Here is a 21,570-nt window from a genome sequence, read left to right as displayed (position 1 = left end):
TCACTACAGATATTTCATAAAAACATTAAAAACAAGTAGGGCTATAACATAACCCATTACAAACTCTAAGTATCAGCTCTATTACAAATCATTTCGATCGGATTTGAAAGGGGTGGTTTATCGAGAGAACATGTAAACACTTGATCGATTGAAAACCGAAACTGAAAAGACGACGTATGATGCGCTGAACGAGCTGTTCTCCTGATGAATAAAGTGTCATATAAATTAGTGTCCTGTCATTCTATAATTCTCCTTTCAGTCAACATCTGTGAAGTAGAGCAGGACAAAGGCTTACCAGTCCTTGTTTCAGATTCTCATCCACAGACAATTGGTTTTGGGCATTTTTACTGCGTGATAAATTCAAACAGCACGGCACAACGGTTCATATGTTCATAGTCTCCAAATTATGACCAGAATTGGATAAAAATTAAGTCTGCTGTTTAAAACAAATAAAGAACCAATGTATGAGAATGGTTATTAAGCAACAACAGTGGGAAACTTTGTATATTTGTGCAGTGTGCGCATGTCAAAAAATCTATTCCGATTTGAATCTTTTGACTTATAAACGCGCACATCAACCCGATCATGTATCACATAACGATGTTTAGCGTTCATGTAAACTACAAAACATTCAGATTCATCAATCGGAATGAATTCAGTCTGAATGAAACAAAAGTTGTGCATGTAAACATATCCAGTCTCTGTGGAGATGCCAGTTATGGCGGTCTTTCCAGCTCTTAACGCTGCATGTGCTCTTGGATGGTTGGATACATGATGGGCTAATGTAGAAAAAAATTGCTTAAGGTCATTCTGGGATGAATGTATTCTGGAAATCCTCCTTTTTTTTTCTTTTTTTTTTTTTTTTCATTAAGGCAAATCATCTTGTCTCAGTTACAAATTTGTCTCAGTTACAAATTTGACTGGTAAATCATAAAGACTTGTTTTTTACCTCACCCTTTTGTATTTATTACATTGCATATTGACTGTTCAGGGGTGACAGATTGATAAGCAGACATGGTATTTATGACTGGATGTAACTTTTTATACTTTGCGGTAAAATGGCTCTCCTACTGACTTTGTACTATCAGTGCGGCTCTCATGAAAAAAATAGTGAAGACCACTGGTCTATAGGTATGCGCGTTTGATTAAATGTGTGCAAGTGTGTAGTCCTTACCTACAAACCAACCCTCAACAAACTACTTGTCTGGCCTTAACCCTCTGGGGTCTAAGGTGTTTTTGGGGTCCTTGAGATGTTATGACATGCCCTGACATTTGTGCTTTTTTCAGTTGCTTATAAACATATTAATGGCAAAGGTGTAATTACACTCCATTTAGCAAAAAAAGGGCTACCATAATATGTGATCAACACGTATGTGCATGTTTGTATATTTGAGAGAATAATGTTTATGCATGGTTATTGAAAAAACTAAAAATGAAAGTTTCTGAAATAAGGCCACAAAACACATACTAAATATGTGTCCACAAGACTTTTGGCTAATGGGTGTTGTTGCTTAGGGTTTTTGCTTCAAAATGATGTGAAAATCATCCTCCCTAATCATTCACATAAAACAATACATTGATTTAAATTTTGTAAGACACTTTTTGTTTGGAAAGGCAATATGCGTGGGGCGTAATTCACACCGAGAAGACAACGGCCCGCATAATGAGCCGTATAATGAGCCTTTCATTCAGGTGTGTCACTGAGCCACAAGAAAGAATGCAAGGACTCTATATATATATATATATATATATATATATATATATATATATATATATGTATGTATACAAAATTGGTTCACAGTTGGAAACACAGTTGTTGTTGTTTTTTCCATAGTTGACACTTCAGGACTGCGTTGTCGTCGCATCCAGGTGCAGGTCCTTCATCAGATCTGGATACGGCCTGGATCAGGCGGACTGCAGTAAACTTATAACTATGCAACCGTCTACTACAGTATCGCATCAGGCAGTGCATTGTAGTCTCCCTAAGAAAAATTTGATTCATTCATTGCTAAAGGAGAGAAAGAATTTTCTAAACTCGTTAAATCATCTAAATCGACAACATGTTAGATCCTATACCGACTAAGCTACTGAAAGAGATGCTTCCAGAGGTCATAGATCCTCTTCTTAATATCATTAATTCATCTTTGTCATTAGGATACATACCAAAAACTTTTAAGCTGGCTATGATTAAATCGCTTGTTAAAAAAACGCAACTTAAAACCTACAGAATTAGTCAAAAAGGTAGTATCTTCACAACTATGTTCCTTTTTAGAAAGAAATGATATCTGCGAGGATTTTCAGTCAGGATTTAGACCGTACGATAGTACTGAGACAGCTCTCATTAGAGTCACAAATGATTTGCTTGTATCATCCGATCGTGGTTGTATCTCTCTATTAGTGTTACTCAACCTTAGTGCTGCATTTTATACTATAGACCACAACATTCTTTTAAATAGACTAGACAATTATGTTGGCATTAGTGGATTTGCATTAGCATTGTTTAAATCATACTTATCTGACCGTTATCAGTTTGTAGCAGTAAATGAAGAGATGTCTTATCAAACAAAAGTTCAGTATGGTGTACCACAAGGCTCAGTACTAGGACCGTTGCTGTTCACTCTGTATGGCATTAGTTTTCACTGTTATGCTGATGATACTCATATTTCTTCACACCCTTATGAAACTTACCAATTCACAAAATTAATGGAATGCATAACTGGTTTAAAAACCTGGATGACTTGCAATTTCCTACTACTTAATTCTAAAAAAAAAAAAAAAAAGAGAGAGATAATTATTGGACAAAAAACTTCCTCACATAATTACCTAGAATACTGTCTAACACTTGATGGCTGCTCTGTCAAGTCCTCGTCGTCGGTTAGGAACCTGGGTGTGCTCTTTGATACCAATCTTTCAGCTGAAAGTCACTTGTCTAGTATCTGTAAAACCAAATTTTTTCATCTTAAAAATATATCTAAATTACGTCATATGCTCTCAATGAAAAATGCAGAAAAATTAGTTAATGCGTTCATGACATCAAGGTTAGATTATTGTAATGCCTTTATGGGAGGTTTCCCTGCATGATTAATAAACAAACTACAGTTGGTGCAAAATGCAGCCGCTAGAGTTCTTACCAGAACCAGGAAGTATGACCATATTAGCCCGGTTCTGTCATCACTGCTTTGGCCCCCTATTAAACAACGTATACATTTTTAAATATTGCTGATTACTTACAAAGCACTAAATAGTTTAGCTCCCCAGTACTTGAGCGAGCTCTTAACGCATTATAGTCCTTCACGTCTATTGCGATCTCAACATTTTTGTCCAGCTGATAATACCTAGAATATCAAAATTGACTGCGGTAGATCCTTTTCCTATTTAGCACCAAAACTTTGGAACAATCTTCCTAAAATTGTCCGGGAAGCAGACACACTCTGTTAGTTCAAAGCTAGACTAAAAACACATCTCTTTGGCCTAACATACACATAACACATTATAGACTTCTATAATTCAATGTTAGGCTGCATAGATTAGGTCAGCCGGAACCGGGAACACTCCCCATAAATCCTGATGTACTTATTACATCATAAGAAGTATGGCGTCTACGCTAATATTAGTCTCTCTGTTTATCTGAAAGTTTACCGCAGTCCGCCGGATCCCGGCCAAATCCAGATCTGATGAAGGACCTGCACCTGGACACAACGACAATGCAGTCCTGAAGTGTCAACCAGTCCCTCCCCTGTGAAGGCCTCCTTTCCTTCCCTTTACCTCAGTACAGATAAAATGTTGTCAGGATAATTCCGGTTCACGTGGATACGCAGACGCGACAAAAAAATTCTGTATTATAAATTTTTAAGCCCAGACAAGTAGTTTATTGAGGGTTGATTTGTAAAGAAGGACTACACGCCTGTGCACATATACACTCACCTAAAGGATTATTAGGAACACCATACTAATACTGTGTTTGACCCCCTTTCGCCTTCAGAACTGCCTTAATTCTACGTGGCATTGATTCAACAAGGTGCTGAAAGCATTCTTTAGAAATGTTGGCCCATATTGATAGGATAGCATCTTGCAGTTGATGGAGATTTGTGGGATGCACATCCAGGGCACGAAGCTCCCGTTCCACCACATCCCAAAGATGCTCTATTGGGTTGAGATCTGGTGACTGTGGGGGCCATTTTAGTACATTGTCATGTTCAAGAAACCAATTTGAAATCATTCGAGCTTTGTGACATGGTGCATTATCCTGCTGGAATTAGCCATCAGAGGATGGGTACATGGTGGTCATAAAGGGATGGACATGGTCAGAAACAATGCTCTGGTAGGCCGTGGCATTTAAACGATGCCCAATTGGCACTAAGGGGCCTAAAGTGTGCCAAGAAAACATCCCCCACACCATTACACCACCACCACCAGCCAGCACAGTGGTAACAAGGCATGATGGATCCATGTTCTCATTCTGTTTACGCCAAATTCTGACTCTACCATCTGAATGTCTCAACAGAAATCGAGACTCATCAGACCAGGCAACATTTTTCCAGTCTTCAACTGTCCAATTTTGGTGAGCTTGTGCAAATTGTAGCCTCTTTTTCCTATTTGTAGTGGAGATGAGTGGTACCCGGTGGGGTCTTCTGCTGTTGTAGCCCATCCGCCTCAAGGTTGTGCGTGTTGTGGCTTCACAAATGCTTTGCTGCATACCTCGGTTGTAACGAGTGGTTATTTCAGTCAAGGTTGCTCTTCTATCAGCTTGAATCAGTCGGCCCATTCTCCTCTGACCTCTAGCATCAACAAGGCATTTTCGCCCACAGGACTGCCGCATACTGGATGTTTTTCCCTTTTCACACCATTCTTTGTAAACCCTAGAAATGGTTGTGCGTGAAAATCCCAGTAACTGAGCAGATTGTGAAATACTCATGCCACGCTCAAAATTGCTTAAATCACCTTTCTTTCCCATTCTGACATTCAGTTTGGAGTTCAGGAGATTGTCTTGACCAGGACCACACCCCTAAATGCATTGAAGCAACTGCCATGTGATTGGTTGATTAGATAATTGCATTAATGAGAAATTGAACAGGTGTTCCTAATAATCCTTTAGGTGAGTGTATATTCAAACGTGCATACCTTTGGACTGAACACGTAATGTGCATGTGTGCAACATTTGTGTTTTCGCGGGTTTGCCTTTTTGAGGTTTGCGCAGAGATAACGGACAATCGTTTGCACCTTCGAACCCATTTCAGGGAGTGCGTTCTCGAGACACCAGGCACTGTTTTGCGCGGATGGGCGGCCGGAGGGTGTTAAGGGTTTTCCTGTTAGAATGGTGTCGTGTTAGCAGCCCCTTAGTTAATAACTAATGATCTTCGCAATGGAAGTGAATCAATCGATCAAAACTAACTTTAGCTTGACAATAACTTTATCCTACAGCTGTTGTAAAGCCTAAACAATCTGTTACGGTAATTTCCTATTATCACTGTAAAGCTGCTTTGAAACAATCCATATTGTTAAAAGCGCTATATAAATGAAGGTGACTTGACTTGACATTAACTGTCCAACCTGGTTCTTACAGCAGAAGGTCCATTGTCTTTACTACTAATAACTTGCCAAGGCTCCATGACTTCAGGCACATTAGATCATATTAGCAATTCGATCTCTGCTTCGATGCTAGGAAGACTCTTTAAGATACGGCCATCTCTCCAAATACTTTTGCTGTGGAATGTTGACCTTGCAGTTTCCTTTGGTTTCAAAAAAGCAGTATGGTTGGATGAGGCAAAGAACATTCACTGCAGCTAAGTCATTCTTTGCATTGTTTACTCATGTGACCATGATTTAAACGGCCAAAACACAAAATATATATATATATTTTTTCCTGATGTGTCTTGCTTCTTAAAACATCTACAAGATTCCAGGTTGTGTTGCAGTCCTTTAAAAAGAAGACATTATTTATTCTGGCTGCTTGAATGTTTATTTTGTGCTCTTTGAATTGAAAGTCTCTCGTCATCTTCAACCTTTGTCAATTGGTACAGCACTAGTCGTGAAGACCCTTTTTGTTCCAGCCTTTTTGTAAGTACTTGCTTCTGCATATAACTTATCTTGTCCTTTAGTTGTTGAATTATCCTTTATGTCTCCAAACACTGGATGAAGAGAAATCTTTGCTTGCTTGCTAATGAAATCAACTAAATCTTTGAACTTCACTCTAGCATTTTGCTTCTCTTGAATTTCACATGCCACAGATCACCATTTTTCTCTTAATTTGTATGGAAGTTTCACCACAATGGCTCTCAGATTTGCTGCATTATCCATCTCTTCCCTGTAAGTTATATCGAACATTGCATTGCAGCAGCCTGACAGAAACAATGAAAAGGATTGAAGTGCTTTTCCATCTTCAGTTTTCATAGAGGGCCAATGTAGAGCTTTGTTCATATATGCGACTGCAATCTGATGCTCATTTCCAAAATGCACTCTCAGAAGCTGCTTTGCCTTAAGATAGCCTTCAGCTGGGTTCATATGTAGACAACTATGAATCAATTCCTTTGGCTTTCCAGTTGTGTACTGTTCAATGAAGTACAAACAGTTCTTATCATTATCAGTACGATCTTCAATACCATGTTCAATGGCCAGAATGAACAGCTTATAATCAAGAGGATCTTGATCTTGAAAAGGGTATGTCAATTGAAGGAAGCATTGACATCTTTTGATGCTTCACTAAGCACTCATTTATATTGGCTTGTCGCTCCATGGCATTGCATAATGTATCAACTACGTCTCCCTCCCTACTTGAAGAAAGCTCTTTTGGGATGGTGTTGTTAGTTGACTGTGGACTGTGGACACATTATTAAGCAGACTTTCCTGTTTTCAGTTCATCTTCACGAGCTGTTATTCTACCTGACTCCAGATCTATTTATTTGTGACGTTCAGATGAAGACTGACTGCTTTCATACTGCTTAATAACTATATTTAATAACTTAAATAACTTTTTGCATCTGATGCTGCAAGGGCAAATTCTAACTCAAATTCCTCTCTTTTTGCCTTTAGTTCAGCTTGTTGTCGTTCAATAGCTTGTTTCTTCTTCAATGCAGCATGTTTAACAAGTAGTGCAACTCTTTCTACTTCAGCAGATATACTGTACGTGCAGAAGAAGTTGTAGAAGCTGTAGTGATTTGCCATCTACTGATTTCTTATGCTTCTTACTTGAAGTCACTGACACAGAGGAAATGCTATCATCAGGATTTTGATTCCGGCAGGCTGCCTTGATTCCGGCAGGCTGCACATTTTTGAACTCTCCCCGCTCTTCTGGCCGTAGGGGTGGTCTAGTGGAAATTAAAAAAAAAAACTGTTTTAGTAGCTATTGTCGTTCTGTTCCATCTACAATTTACAGTAGTTTTGAAGTACAGCTGTTGCAATTTGGAATGTGATGATCCTGTTCTGTTAGCACTGGTGTATCGGCCCCCTCACCTAGTGAAAGATTTTATAAATGAATTTACTGCTTTTGTGGGTGAATGTGTAACTAATTATAACAATATTCTTCTGCTAGGGGATTTTAATATCCATGTGTGTTGTCCATGTGGACTCGTTCCTTTTCTCCCCGTTTTCTACTTCACTAACACCTAGGTCACCTGATGGAGTTTTAGGACACCATTAGGTCACTTGATGGAGTTTTTCGGTTCCTTGCCACTGTTGCCTTTGGCTTGCTCAGTTGGGGATATTTTGGGGATATTTAATTTAATTTTATCAATCAATAAATTCCTCTTGAAACAAACTTTGTTGTATTATTTTAATTTAATACTGTGAAGCTGCTTTGATACAATCTGTATTGTGAAAAGCGCTATACAAATAAACTTGACTTGACTTGACTTGACCTTTACCGAGGTGTGTTTGTCTCTGTCCCTGGACTCATCTTTACCTGACTTGGATGCTGAACAACATCTTAGTCTGCTTAATACTGCATGCTCAGAGGTTTTAAATACCACTGCTCCTCTAAAACCTAAGAAGTTAAAACCTAAAACTGAACCATGGCTCAATGATAACATCCACTCTCTGAGGCGAGCTTGTAGAGGAGTAAATGGAAAAAGGATAAATTACAAATTTCCTATGAAATGCTCAGAAACTGTTTTGGTGCTTTTCAAAAAGCTATGAAATCTGCTAAGTCTAAGTATTCTTCTAATTTAATTGCAAAAAATCATCATAGTTTTAAAGCCTTATTTTCTGTGTTAAATTCTGCTCTAGATCCTCCTGTAAATATGATTTCAAATCCCTCAGTATCATTATGTGAAGGTTTCTCAAGGTTTTTCTGTGATAAGATCACCTCTCTAAGATCTCAGTTACACCCATCTGCTAATATTCCACCTGAACTGTGTTGTTCTTCAGCCATATGGAGTGTTTTTGACCAAGTTTCTCTTCTGTCGCTCAGAGAAATTATTGACCATTTGTAAACCTTCCTTCAGCTGTCATGATGTTCTTTCTCCCGTATTTTGAAACAAATTTTTGATTTGGTTCGACCATGTCTTTTCTGAATAAATGCTTGTACTCAGGGACTATCCTTCATAGCCTAAAACAAGCTATTGTTTCACCTCTTCTCAAGAAACCTTCACTTGATGATAAGGATTTTAATAATTTTCTCATTCAACTCCAGTCTTTTCGTAGCTGAAATCAAATTTTTTTTTAACTTTCCAGTCTGGCTTTAAGCCTCTGCAGCACCAAGTCAGCTTTAATTACGGGTTTTTAACGATATACTGTTAGCGACTGTCTCTGGTGACTCTGTGATCCTAATACTGTTAGACCTAACCTCAGCTTTTGATCTAGTTGATCATAAAATTATCTTATCCCAACTAGAATGTTTTGTGGGCATCCAGGGAACTGTCCTCAGTTAGTTTAAATCATATTTAACCAATAGAAGTTTCTCTGTTTGACTGGGTAATTTTTCTTTGTCGCCTGCTCAACTCTCCTGTGCAGAGCCGCAGGGTTCAATTCTCACACCGATTCTTTTTTCCCTGTATTTACTTCCTCTGGGCTCCATTTTCAGAAAAGCATTGTGGTATCATTTCACTGCTATGCAGATGATTCCCAACATTTATTTACCTCTGAAACAAAAGAAACATTCTTCTCTGCAAACTCTTTTTACATGCCTAGATGAAGTGAAAATGTGGTTTTCTCAAACATTCTTATTTCTGAATGAATCTAAAACCAAGGTTATAGTCTTTGGCCCCCATGGAAACTTTAAGAGCAGTAACATTGACCTGGATTACCTTGCTCCCTTTACTTCATCCTGCATTAAGAACTTAGGTGTTTTCTGGGATCAGAACCTCAAATTTGAAAAACAAATAAATGCGGTGATTAGATGTTGTTTCTTCCAGCTACGTGTTTTCTCTAAGATTAAATCCTCCTGTCTGATAAAACCTTAGAGATTGCTATCCATGCGCTCATTACATCTCGGTTGGATTATTGCAACTCTTCTTTACTATGGCATGACCAAACTCTCTATTGCTCATCTCCAAATGCCGCTGCAAAGTTCCTCAAAAGAAAACGTAAATTTGATCACATTTCTACGATTTTGAAATCACTGCATTGGCTACCTATGCATTTTAGAATTGAGTTTAAAATTATTCTCTTTTTTTATTTATTTTATCCTTAAATAATCTGGTACCGAGCTATTTGTCAGAGCTTCTCTGTCCACACAATCCCACACGAAATCTGAGGTCTGGTGATAAGAGACCTTTATCTGTCCCCAGATCACGATAAAGCTTAAAGGAGATAGAGCCTTTGCTATTGCCGGCCCTAGGCTGTGGAACAGCCTTCCGGTTTACATCAGATCGGCACAGTCTTTAACTGTTTTTAAATCTTCTCTTAAAACCTACTTTTTTTCTTTAGCTTTTAATTCATTGTGAGCTTCTGTCATGAATGTGTGGTTTTGCCTTTGTCTTTTTACCTTGTGTTTTGTTCAGCACTTTGGTCAGCCATGTTTGCTGTTTTTAAATGTGCTATATAAATAAAAACAAACTTGATTTACTTCTAGATCACACTGTATTGCTTACTCAGCATTTTCTGCAAACTGTTTCAGCCATTAGTTGACTGCATTAATACATATTTCACATGAGGAGGCTCTTGGTTTAAACCATGTATGCTGGTCCTTAATCTTCATCAGACATAAATTCCTCAATAGCATGATTCAACTGAAAGAAATCATTATGCAAATCTTTGTATTCAGTTTCTAATTTAGTTTGAACAGTGTCAGCATGTGCAGCATCTATAAGTTGTTCAATTTCCTCAGATTTACTTGTGAGCTGAGCTAGTGTAACAGTGTTGTCTCTGCGTTGTGTTGTGTTTAACTCATGATGGACACCAATTGATGCTTTAGATGGATTTTTATTCTGTTGACAACATAGAACAGCGGTGATCAGATTCACGAATCACCCTCGTGCATATTTGCAGCCATTCACTCTCTCGGCTGTTGCAAATCTAAATTAACTCTCGTTTACATAAACTACATAATAAATAGTTATAAATCAACAAATTTGAAACTCATGGTCTGTACCTGTTGACAACATAGAACAGCAGTGATCAGATTCACGAATCACCCTCATGCATATTCTGTAATGGAGGTGAACATTAAACTTGATATTACAATACATATAACAGTGGCACGAACCCAAATCATATAACATACTTCTATATACACGTATTAACCCATAAAATGGTTATACAATTACTACAATATATTTTACTCATGGAGCACTCACTCACCGCAGCCATTCACTCTCTCGGCTGGCACGAATCTAAATTACCCTACCGGAACCAGTTCATCATACTACCAGATCTGGGACGGAGAGTGCAATTAAAGGGGCCATACATGAAAATAAATGTAGCAAGTGGAAGCACATATTTGACCAGTTACACTAGTTTAGCTTTCCTTGATTGCACAAGTCTTTGCAACTTTTCTTCCTTTGCTTTCTCTGTAATTTTTACTGGTCTTTTAGTACTTGTGAAATCCTCAGTTTTCTTAATAATATTGTTACTTATTTAACCTCCAGCATTGGTTAAATGCTGTCATTGTCCTTATATTATTTCATTGTCCTTATATCATTTACATGTAGATAATCTCGAAAATCTGAGGTAATTCTAGAACACCCTTGTCAAACGCAACTCAAACTGGAATACACTTCAAGATCCATTGTTCCATAAAAACATCCATATATATTCGTGTCAAACACGTCCTTATCCATCTGGTGTTATTTTTCTTTACTAATGTGAGTGCACATTGCAAGAATTTCTGTCAACTCGTGTCCAATAAAAACAATTCATGTAGGCCTATTCCATTTTCTTAATGAAAAATCTTTCTTTAATCCAGACGCATTAATCAATCAAACAAATAAAATAAAATAAAAATATTATCTTAAATCCTAAATATCACGGATGTGGTAAAGAAAACTGTGCGACTCCACTCTATTTCCTATAAAGGATGCACAACCGCATCACTTACAATTCTTAAAGGGCCAGTGTACAATTTTAACATACAACATATTTCAATGTAAATATGGAGAATATTAGTCTAAATTGTACACACAAATAAAGAAAGCCATTTACATTGTGGTTCTTTAATACCTTTTTCCCGAGCAGTCTGCGTTCTCGAGCCCAAGCTCGTTTTTGGCCAGCAAAGTATAGCCTGTCACAAACGGTTGAGTTTTCCCAAAGACTTCCCAAGAAACAAGCAGTGTCATAAATGTTGCTACATGTTGTTTACATGACTACAACTAGCTTAACATTGCTTGTCTGGCTGTTTGTACAGACACTTACATTTTGCTTTTCACAGTACTAGGAGTGATTCCAGCTTACCAATAGCTCTATATAAACTGTCTGAACCCTCTTTTGTCCTTGCTGGAATTATATTTAAACTGAAACCGTTGATTAACTCGCAATGTCGCACACGAGTCTCTCTTGCACACACATACAGAGCAATGTAATGCAGCATTATTTCATAGACAGTGTCAGCATTCTCCAGCCCCCTGCCCCCAGCTCCATTCGACTCCATTCAAGTTTTTAGGGCTGGAGTTGTAACGATGTTTTCAGTGAAAACTTGCCAACAGAGAACTAAGAATGACCTGGAATCTACACCCAAAGCATGTCTTTGGAAAATTTGCAGACTTCCTGGGGTGTCTTGCACTGGGTGAATTATATTTTATGCATAGTGTAATGGTGGATTTAAAAAAAAAAGTAAACCCCCCAGTGTGGTCATGTTCTAATAATGAGCACTTAATTCTACTAATTGGTGCACGTGATTCTAATTTTCGGGGCGGCATTTCTGGGGGGGCGGCGCCGCCGGCACGTATAATTCATATAGTTCTCTAAGTCAGTCACACCTCGACTTTCTTCCAAATAACACCCATTTCATTCAGAATAATATAAATACAGGCCTCTATATTTCCTGCACATTTTTGTTTTTCTGAATTGTCTGCATGGCTAATAAAAATAGGTAATACAAAACGATTACTTGGTCACCACCACCAAGGTGAATTGGTTTAGTCTTGACTTCTGGTCGTGACTCGTCGTGAGTGACAGTTGGTATGGGGGGGATCAGGGGAAATCTGTTGATTGTCGATGTTGAGTACGTGCCAAATAAGAGATGGACAAGAAAGGTCAAAGCCATCAGGTGCCCAATTTAGAAACGAGCAAAAGATAAAGGTATGCAACTATGTTTTCTCTGTATGATTACAGTATCCATGTCATGAATGAAGGGGCAATATTAATTGGTGGGTATAACTCTTATTTGTTAGCCTTTTTGCTATGATTCTTGCTATGCTTAACAATAATTCGGTTTTAACTCAAACACGAGATCTAATTTCACCATAATATTGTGCTTTGCAACAAAACTGTTACAAGTTCAGTTATTACACTGCAAAAAATGCTTTTCTTAGTATTTTTGTCTTGTTTCCAGTCCAAATTTCAAACATTTCTTAAATAAAGATGCATAACGTTATATTACTAAAGTAGTAAAATGACATAAGATATTAAGTCTTGTTTTCTGGTGCAAATAAAGTAAAATTGAGTTTTTGCTTAAAACAAGCAAAACATGATCTCGCCCAGGGTGTAATTCAATGTAGAACCGCCACTGAGTAAGTTAGTAGGGTGTAACATTTTCCAGAAAACAAGTGGGCATGTTTTGGGTGGGTTCAGTTTTCACACTCTCTCTATGTTCTGTTATCCCATCTACCTGTAGCTCAACACTGGTGTTTCTCTCTAGGTTCAGTTATCCCACCTGATGCAACATTGGTGTATGATGTGCTTTTGTTGGATTTGTGGAATAAAGAAGACAAAGTTCAAATTCGTACGCTTCACAGACCGCAGAAGTGCACGCGGACAGTGATGCCCACTGACTTTGTCCGTTATCATTACAATGGATCTTTGTTAGAGGGAAACGTGTTTGAGTCCAGGTGGGCCAAAATAACAAATGTGACTTTTTGGGAAAAAAATGTATAGAGAACAATGATAGCTATTGCAGTATGTGCATAAAGTACTTTGTCTGAATTTCATAGCATTAGATACAAAATATCAAACCAAGTGGCATCTGCAAACAAGCAAGTAAATTATGCCAGATCTTTTTTTCACAGGTGTTGTTTATTACATTAACAAAAACATTTTCCTTTTGTCTTTATTTTAAATTTAGTTCATTTTAACAAAGTTCGGGAGAAGCATGTTCAGGTAATCTAGCCAATCAGCACAGTAGGAAGACCATAAACAGTCAACTCCCACCTCCGTTCCTCAACAGTTTTACATCATTTGGCCCCGCCCTACGTGCCCATCATATCCCAAATCGCGCTGTATTCCTGTCTGACAAAATCTTTCGTCTCTGAGGAATCTCCACTAATCCACCGGTCTGTGGGATATTTTGAGCTGAAACTTCACAGATGCATTCTGGGGATACCTGAGACTTGTAAATACATCTTGTAAAAAGGGGCATAATAGATCATCATAGCACAATGATGTTAAATGTACTAGACAGCATTACCATTTCTTACATGTCTGTGATTACTGCAGTGGTGCACACGCCCAATCTATTTGTCTCGTTTTGAGGTCTGTCAAAAATAAAGAGCCTAAAAACTATTTGTCTACTCCTGTCAATATTTCTCGAATTGCTGTTGAATTATTTGACCACTCTGACATTAATTTTCCTAACTACCTGATCTCAATCACAGTCTTTAATAATCTTCAAACCACTCTCGCCAAACCTGATATAGTCCAATTTAAATAGAAGTTAAATCAGGCTTCATGAATGGCTCCTTTAAAACACCCCTCCTTTGAGTCTTTCCATATCAGCCCTAATTGAGTGACTAATAAGAAATTATCTGGGACAAAACTAGTGATAATAGATAATCATTAACATCTTTATCCCACTCAAAGAATATTCTCTTCATTACCACAACATCAACCAAACGATAACAATAATTAAAAGCATCGGCTGCAGCATCACCTCAGCATTTAAAGGAATGGTTTGAAGTAAAAAATCAACCTAGGGTCCTTTGCACCATGACCTTGAGCCAAACACTTTTTGCCTTTTTTCCCTTGGTTGAACATTTTTAAAGTTAGAGCTTATTTCGAGATATCAGCCGGATGGCTTAGTGCAGGCGCTAATGGCTCCAAATTTGTATCTCGTAAATTACCCCACTAATAATGCCATAATGTCATGGTGCAAAGGAGCCTAGGTTGATTTTACTCCGAACCATCCCTTTAAAGTAATGCCCATCCATCCAGATTTATGGCATTTATTCAGGGTACGTTGCTTGGGTCGAGATTTTATTTCACCGTTTGTTTAACCTTCTGCGGAAAAAGCACCAACACAATTGTGGAGATGTTGTCTGAAACAATCTGCTGGATTTTTTCCAATAATTATGCAGTTCCATACCTCATCCATTTCCTCAACGACTTCTTAATCATTTCGCTTGATATGATACAATTTCAGCCACCCATCTTTTCACAGTTCGAAAAGTTTTTGCAGACCTCATGATTCTGATTACCCAGTACAAAACACTAGGTCAAAACGCCTTGCCAAGAACACTCCAAACCTACTGGGGACTGTAAATGATTTCACCGCATCTACAACTTCCCGTTTCCTGATTTTTTCCTTCTATCTGTAACGTCTTTCATTTCTTATCTTAATAGTGGCAAAGGACTCCAAGCCAGATCCATCTAAGTTTATCTGAAGAGAATCAAAATTTTTCATAAATGAATTCACAGCAAACCTCTCCCGCAATAAGCAAACCTCAGACCTCTCTCCTCATTAAAGGTATCCAGAGAACCCAGACCGCCCGCCCAGATACCAGACAACCCTTAACCATAGACTTACCAAATGTATCTCCACTCTCTGCCTAGGCTACCATTCCATCAATACTTCCCATACACTCGACGCAATGTTCAGTTTAGCTTTCTTCGGTTTTCTTCGCTCCTCTGAACTCACCTCTAGTTTTAACTCATAAGTCCATCCTACAAATTCAGATTTTCTGGTAATAAATAGACAATGAAACCACTTCCTTTTTCATTAAACAAAGCAAGACATACCAAGCCAAATTTCACCATTCGACCCGCTATTATTTCATATTTTAATTATCATTAAAACCGTATTTGATTATCGCTATTGGAAACACTCACGGTAAATACTGTTCAGCATTATTAAGCAAAGTAAGCAACAATCTCATGCAAGTGCAGCATGCAGCGTAGTTTTTGTTTTGTGTGAAAACATGCTGAGAGAAATTATATGAAAGAATATATGTATGAATGAATGAATTATGTATATCTAAGGGGAAACTGACCGTCTCAGAAAAGATTCGATGACATTAGCTTTTCGTCTTCCCTCCGTCTAACAGTAGTGTTATAAGCCCAGCGCTGCTTTGTTTACAGAGGTTACTGGGGAAACAGCTGTATTTCTGATGTTCCATAAGTACTACCTACTGAGAGTAGACTACTGTAACGTGGCTACGCAGACAAGACAAAAAAATTCTGTATTATACATTTTTAAGGTAAAGTTAAAATATAAAGGTAAAGTAGTTTATTGAGGGTTGATTTGTAAAGAAGGACTACACGCCTGCGCACATATATATGCAAACGCACTTCCCTTTGGACTGAACACGTAATGCGCATGTGCACAACGTCTGCGTTTTCGTGGGTTTCCGTTTTTGAGGTTTGCGCAGAGATAACGGATAATCGTTTGCACCTTCAAACCTATATCAGGGAGTGGGTTCTCGTGACACCGGGCACTGTTTTGTGCGGATCGGCGGCTGGAGCGCGTTAAGGATTTTCCTGTTAGAACGGTGTTGTGTTAGCGGTCCCTAAGTTAATAACTAATGATCTTCGCAACGGAAGTGAATAAATCAATTAAAACCAACTTTAGCTGGACAATAACTTTATCAGAGAGCTGTTGTAAAGCCTAAACAATCTGTTACAGTCATTTCCTATTAACTCTGTAAAGCTACTTTGAAACAATCCATATTGTTAAAAGCGCTATATAAATGTATGGGGCGCCGTTTGTAAAGCGGCTCACGCTGAAAATAACAGCAACATTTTGTCACATTTAGTAAGCACATTTACAACAATATTTGTCAACTTAGAGATATTTTAAATAGTTAAATCTAAATATTAAATGTTACACCTAAATGTTAAATCTAAATATTAAATCTAAATCTAAATGTTAAATCTAAATGTTATATCTAAATCTAAATCTAAATGTTGAATCTAAATGTTAAATCTAAATCTAAATGTTGAATCTAAATGTTAAATCTAAATCTAAATGTTGAATCTACTGTAAATGTTTCGGGTGCAACTAAATATTTAACTAATATGCAAATTCAAAATGCCAGAACCGGTAACCAGAAGTGCCAAAATAAAAGCTCGAGGAGGTCAGTGTGTGTTTATAGCATGGTTTATAGTGTCAAATAACTAATAAAAACCATCTCATCTGAGGAAATGGACTCTTGGACATGGATTATCATGATAATAACTACCTAAAATAATATACACATTTGGAGAAACTGTAGAGTTTCGTGATGAGAGTGATGACAGAGTGATGACATGACATTCAGTCAAAGTGAGCCCCCTCGTGGCTGGCTATTATGGCTACAGGTCATAAGTCCCGCACTTTTCATAAAAGTGACACTAGCCTACTCTTCAAATACAGTTTCTCCAAAAGTGTTTATTATTTTAGGTAGTTATTATCACGATAATCCATGTCCAAGAGTCCATTTCCTTGGATGAGATGGTTTTTATTTGTTATTTGACACTATAAACCATGCTATAAACACACACTGACCTCCTCGAGCTTTTATTTTGGCACTTCCGGTTACCGGCATTTTGAATTAGCATATTAGTTAAATATTTAGTTTCACCCGAAACATTTAGATTCAACCTTTAGATTTAGATTAACATTTAGATTCAACATTTAGATTTAGATTTAGATTTAGATTTAACATTTAGATTTAACATTTAGATTTAACATTTAGATTTAGATTTAGATTTAACATTTAGATTTAAAATTTAGATTTAGATTTAGATTTAGATTTAGCATTTAGATTTAACATTTAACATTTAGGTGTAACATTTAATATTTAGATTTAACTATTTAATTTATCTCTAAGTTGACAAATTTTGTTGTAAATGTGCTAAAAAGTGACCGTCAAAAATTCATACCAGTTTTTTAAGCATTGTTTGAAGCTAAATGTGACAAAATGTTGCTGTTATTTTCAGCGTGAGCCGCTTTACAAACGGCGCCCCATATAAATGAAGGTGACTTGACTTGACTTGACTTTAATTTAGCCTGTCTACCTTTTTTGTTCAATCAATTTTTTTCTTTGTTAGTTTAAAATCTGGCCATTGTTTTTTAATGTTATCATTTTAATGTTGATTCAAACAAAAGTTTCATATAGTGCTGCTAATTTTTATGTAGGTTTTAGTACAAAAAACTTGGAGAAATGATATTAGTGTTTGTATCACTAGGCTACTTTTTTTAAGATTTCCAGCACATTTAAAAAATAATACCATCATGTTATTGATAACCGTGATAATTTTGGTCACTTTATTTGTGATACGAAATGTTCATATTGTTTGATCTCTAATCAGGTCTTACCGCTTCCACATCAGTAAAGCTCAGCAAACCCTAATCAGTTAATCTACCAATAAGCATCACCTGCAAACCCACTTCATCATCCCTCACCAGGCTGTCCAGCACACGTCCAAATTGATACCCTTTGGCACGCCCCAATTCATTCTAACTTCCCCAGATGCATACATTCTAATGCAATCCATCCTCCAACACATAAGTATTGTAAAATACTTTGCACAATCCCATGAGCACCATACCCACAGCCTCGCACTCCACAATTCTTTTAGGGGCTTTAGACAAACCTTACTCCAGCTGCCGTTCTGTATTGTTGCTATCTGCTTTTTTGAGGGGAATACTTCGGGTTAATGTTTTCATTTTCTATAATATTTTGATTAAAAGGTGTACTTGTGCTATTTTTTTAAACAAATGCCACTATGCCACTTGTTTTGATATTTTGATAAATAAAGCAAACATATTAATCCATGTTTAATTGTGGCTTAAATTGTCCAAATACATACTGGGGTCACTGTATGTAGAGTATGTAATTGTTAAATGTATGTAATTATGTATTAATATACTGTATTCTGTCTCTTGTTTTTTGTTATAATGTCTGTAAATTCTTATCACAGCCATCTTCAAAACTCAACATACAACACATATGTGAGAGAGGGCAATCTCATCAAAGGCATGGAGGAAGGCATTCTGGGCATGTGTGTTGGGGAGAGGCGATCAATTATTATCCCACCATTTCTGGCTTATGATGACAAAGGATATGGTATAATTATTGCTTTCATCTATATGATATATATTGATTAATCTTCTTGACTCATTTATTATGGATACATTATTATACTTTTATTGTACAGCTGTAAAATCCATAATGCATAATAATAATAAAGTATATGAGTGACATTTTTGACAAGTGTAATATTTTTATGCAGTGGATATAAAAAGTCTACACACCCCTAAAACAGATGGTTTTTGTAATGTAAAAAATGAAATAACTTTTATAATTGGGCTTGGGGCTGTTTTCAGAACGAACTGTTTACCAAGCTCATTTGAAATAAAATTGTAAATAGTATGTTTGCCGCAAAAAAACAAACAAACAAAAAAAAAAACACAACACATTAGCAAAAGAACATCATACCGACAGTGAAGCATGGTGGTGGGAGCATCATGCTTTGGGGTTGCTTTTCTTCAAACGTTTAGCAAATGTATAGGAAATCATGAATAGCTCCAAGTACCAGTTGATGTTGGCACAGAACCTTCTGGTATCTACTAGAAAGCTGAAAATAAAGAGAACTTTTCAGCATGAAAATAACCCAAAACACATATATAAATCTAAAAAAGAATGGCTTACACCCAGCCTCCCACTCCCTTCGCTACCAAACCCATCCAATTCTTCTGCCCCATCTCTGCTGTCCCCCTTCAGTTCCTCTGCTCCACTCTGCTGCACGGATCCACCTCGGGTCTTCTAGTCTGCCTTGGGAAGTGGTTCCCATTCTTAAACTCGGGATGTCGACGAGTTGGCTCCCTTGGCTCCACCTGGGACCGTCATTCTCACGTGTCCACCAGGCTTCATCGTTCCTCGCCTTGGTCAGTCGTAGCTCTGCCAATACAACAGACTACTTGACCGTTGGCTGGCCTCGTCCCTCCACCCCTTTCACTCTGTTGGACTCCGTCTTGGCCCTCGACCTCAGCGGCTCCTCCTCAGTCCTCTGTCACCCTGGCTCCACCTCTGCCTCTCGTCACCACGGCTCTGCGTTGGCCTTCAGGACCTTCAGTGTTGCCAGTCTCTTTGGCTCTTCAGCTCTACCTGGGTCTCCAACCTGGGTCAGTCACGCTGGTTCAGGTTAGTTTTCCCACCAATGCTTCACCATGGAACTTCTACCTGTCATGACTCTGAGTAATCCTCCTGCTCCTCCTTGCTCATGGTTCTTCTGGTCCCTGGTTTTTGGTGGCATTGCATAGGTTGTAATTTTCACATTAAAGGTGCAAAAGTTATTGTATGATTTATCCTTGTTTCATTTTTTACATCCCCCCCCCAAAAATCATCTTTTTTAATGGGCGTGTAGACTTTTTATATCAACTGTGTTTAACAAGATCCTGGTTTTGTGTAAATATGATTTGTTTTGAAGCATAGTCTGAAGGAACTTCATCTTCAGGTGCAAAGATCCCTCCATATGCAACTGTAATTTTTGATGTGTTACTGGTGGACGTGTTTAACGTGAAGGATGATGTGAACGTGGAGGTTCAAAAGATTCCACAGCCATGTAGGAGAAAAGCAGTGGTGGGAGATTTCATACGTTACCATTATAATGGAACATTTCAAGATGGCACTGTCTTCGATTCCAGGTAAGTCTTTCATCTGGAAAATAAATATTTTCACATAACAAGGAGTATTGCACATGTTTTTTGTTTGTTTAACATTCAGTGTCAGTGCAGTGTAAAGTGCTGTTAGAAAAATGCTGAGCATTTTGATTTCACAAGATTGTTGAAACTCTCCTGTCAACTTTGTACTTCACTTGATTCTTTTTTTTTGATTGATTCTTTTTTAATTTTTTTTACATCCCTAGTTATTCTCGAAACAGCACTTACAACACGTTTATTGGCATGGGTTATGTGATTGCTGGCATGGACAAAGCCCTTCAGGGGGTATGTGTGGGTGAGTGGAGACGAGTCACTGTGCCGCCTCATCTGGCCTATGGAGAAAATGGATCAGGTGACTTTTAGAAACAAATTAGAAGAGAGGAATAAAGCACTGTATGTAATGTAATTATGCACTATTAATTTACATAATGTAACATAAGCATGCTAAAATGTTTAGTATTGTTGAATCATTTTAAACAATATTATTTATTTGGAAATGTTACTGGGTGCATTGTTGTGTTCAAACAAGTATGTTGTTTTAAGATTTCAGTTCAGTTTCAATAAGTCTTCACAGTTTAAAATTCAAAATGTACTCAATTTGTAATTGTAGTTTTTATAGAGTCTACGGAGTAGATTTTTCTCATCTGCTCTATTCTTTGCGAAAATTTTCTCAGGTGAGCTGATCCCAGGATCTGCCGTACTAATTTTTCACCTGCACGTCATTGACTTTCACAACCCTAAAGACCAAGTGGACATCAAAGTGACCTACAAACCAGCTGACTGCACCCTGACAAGTGCTGAAAATGACCTGATTTTATACCACTACAACTGCTCTCTGCTGGATGGCACACGTCTCTATTCTTCGTAAGTGCTCTCCATTTGCAACTTGTGTTTATTTATTAATTTAACAAGGTGACTATATGGCCAAGCATGGCCTGTGGCTAGCATAACAGCTAACATGGCAAAACAGCTAACATAACAGCTAACAGATCAATATTTGGTGTGACCACTAGGGTTGTCAACCGTTCCGTATAATTCGGAATCATCTCGTATTGAAGGCATCAAAGAAGCGTCCCGTATGAAAGCGATACGGAAAATAAAAGTAAAATAATGATGCTGTTCTAAAG

General features: G+C 37.6%; 1 protein-coding gene and 1 long non-coding RNA gene across 2 annotated transcripts in view; one reads left to right on the top strand and one right to left on the bottom strand.

Moving 5' to 3' along the window:
• fkbp10a (FKBP prolyl isomerase 10a) overlaps nt 1-21,570 on the top strand; it is a 346,331-nt gene that overhangs the window by 198,147 nt on the left and 126,614 nt on the right. Inside the window, exons 3-7 of the mRNA XM_082186736.1 lie at nt 13,229-13,418; nt 18,703-18,848; nt 20,239-20,428; nt 20,650-20,795; nt 21,118-21,307. Of these exons, the coding sequence (XP_082042862.1) occupies nt 13,229-13,418; nt 18,703-18,848; nt 20,239-20,428; nt 20,650-20,795; nt 21,118-21,307 (862 nt within the window). The remainder of the gene's footprint in view (nt 1-13,228; nt 13,419-18,702; nt 18,849-20,238; nt 20,429-20,649; nt 20,796-21,117; nt 21,308-21,570) is intronic.
• Nucleotides 1-21,570, bottom strand: part of LOC309511573 — a 246,062-nt gene that overhangs the window by 181,024 nt on the left and 43,468 nt on the right. The window contains exon 2 of the long non-coding RNA XR_014210684.1: nt 7,629-7,853. This is a non-coding gene — a long non-coding RNA (uncharacterized lncRNA). The remainder of the gene's footprint in view (nt 1-7,628; nt 7,854-21,570) is intronic.

Source organism: Leuciscus leuciscus (assembly GCF_965113295.1).
Source record: "Leuciscus leuciscus genome assembly, chromosome: 12".
In the NCBI taxonomy this organism is placed as follows: Eukaryota; Metazoa; Chordata; class Actinopteri; order Cypriniformes; family Leuciscidae; genus Leuciscus; species Leuciscus leuciscus.
Note: the sequence above shows the minus strand (reverse complement) of the source record. Positions and strands in the feature narration are given on the sequence as shown.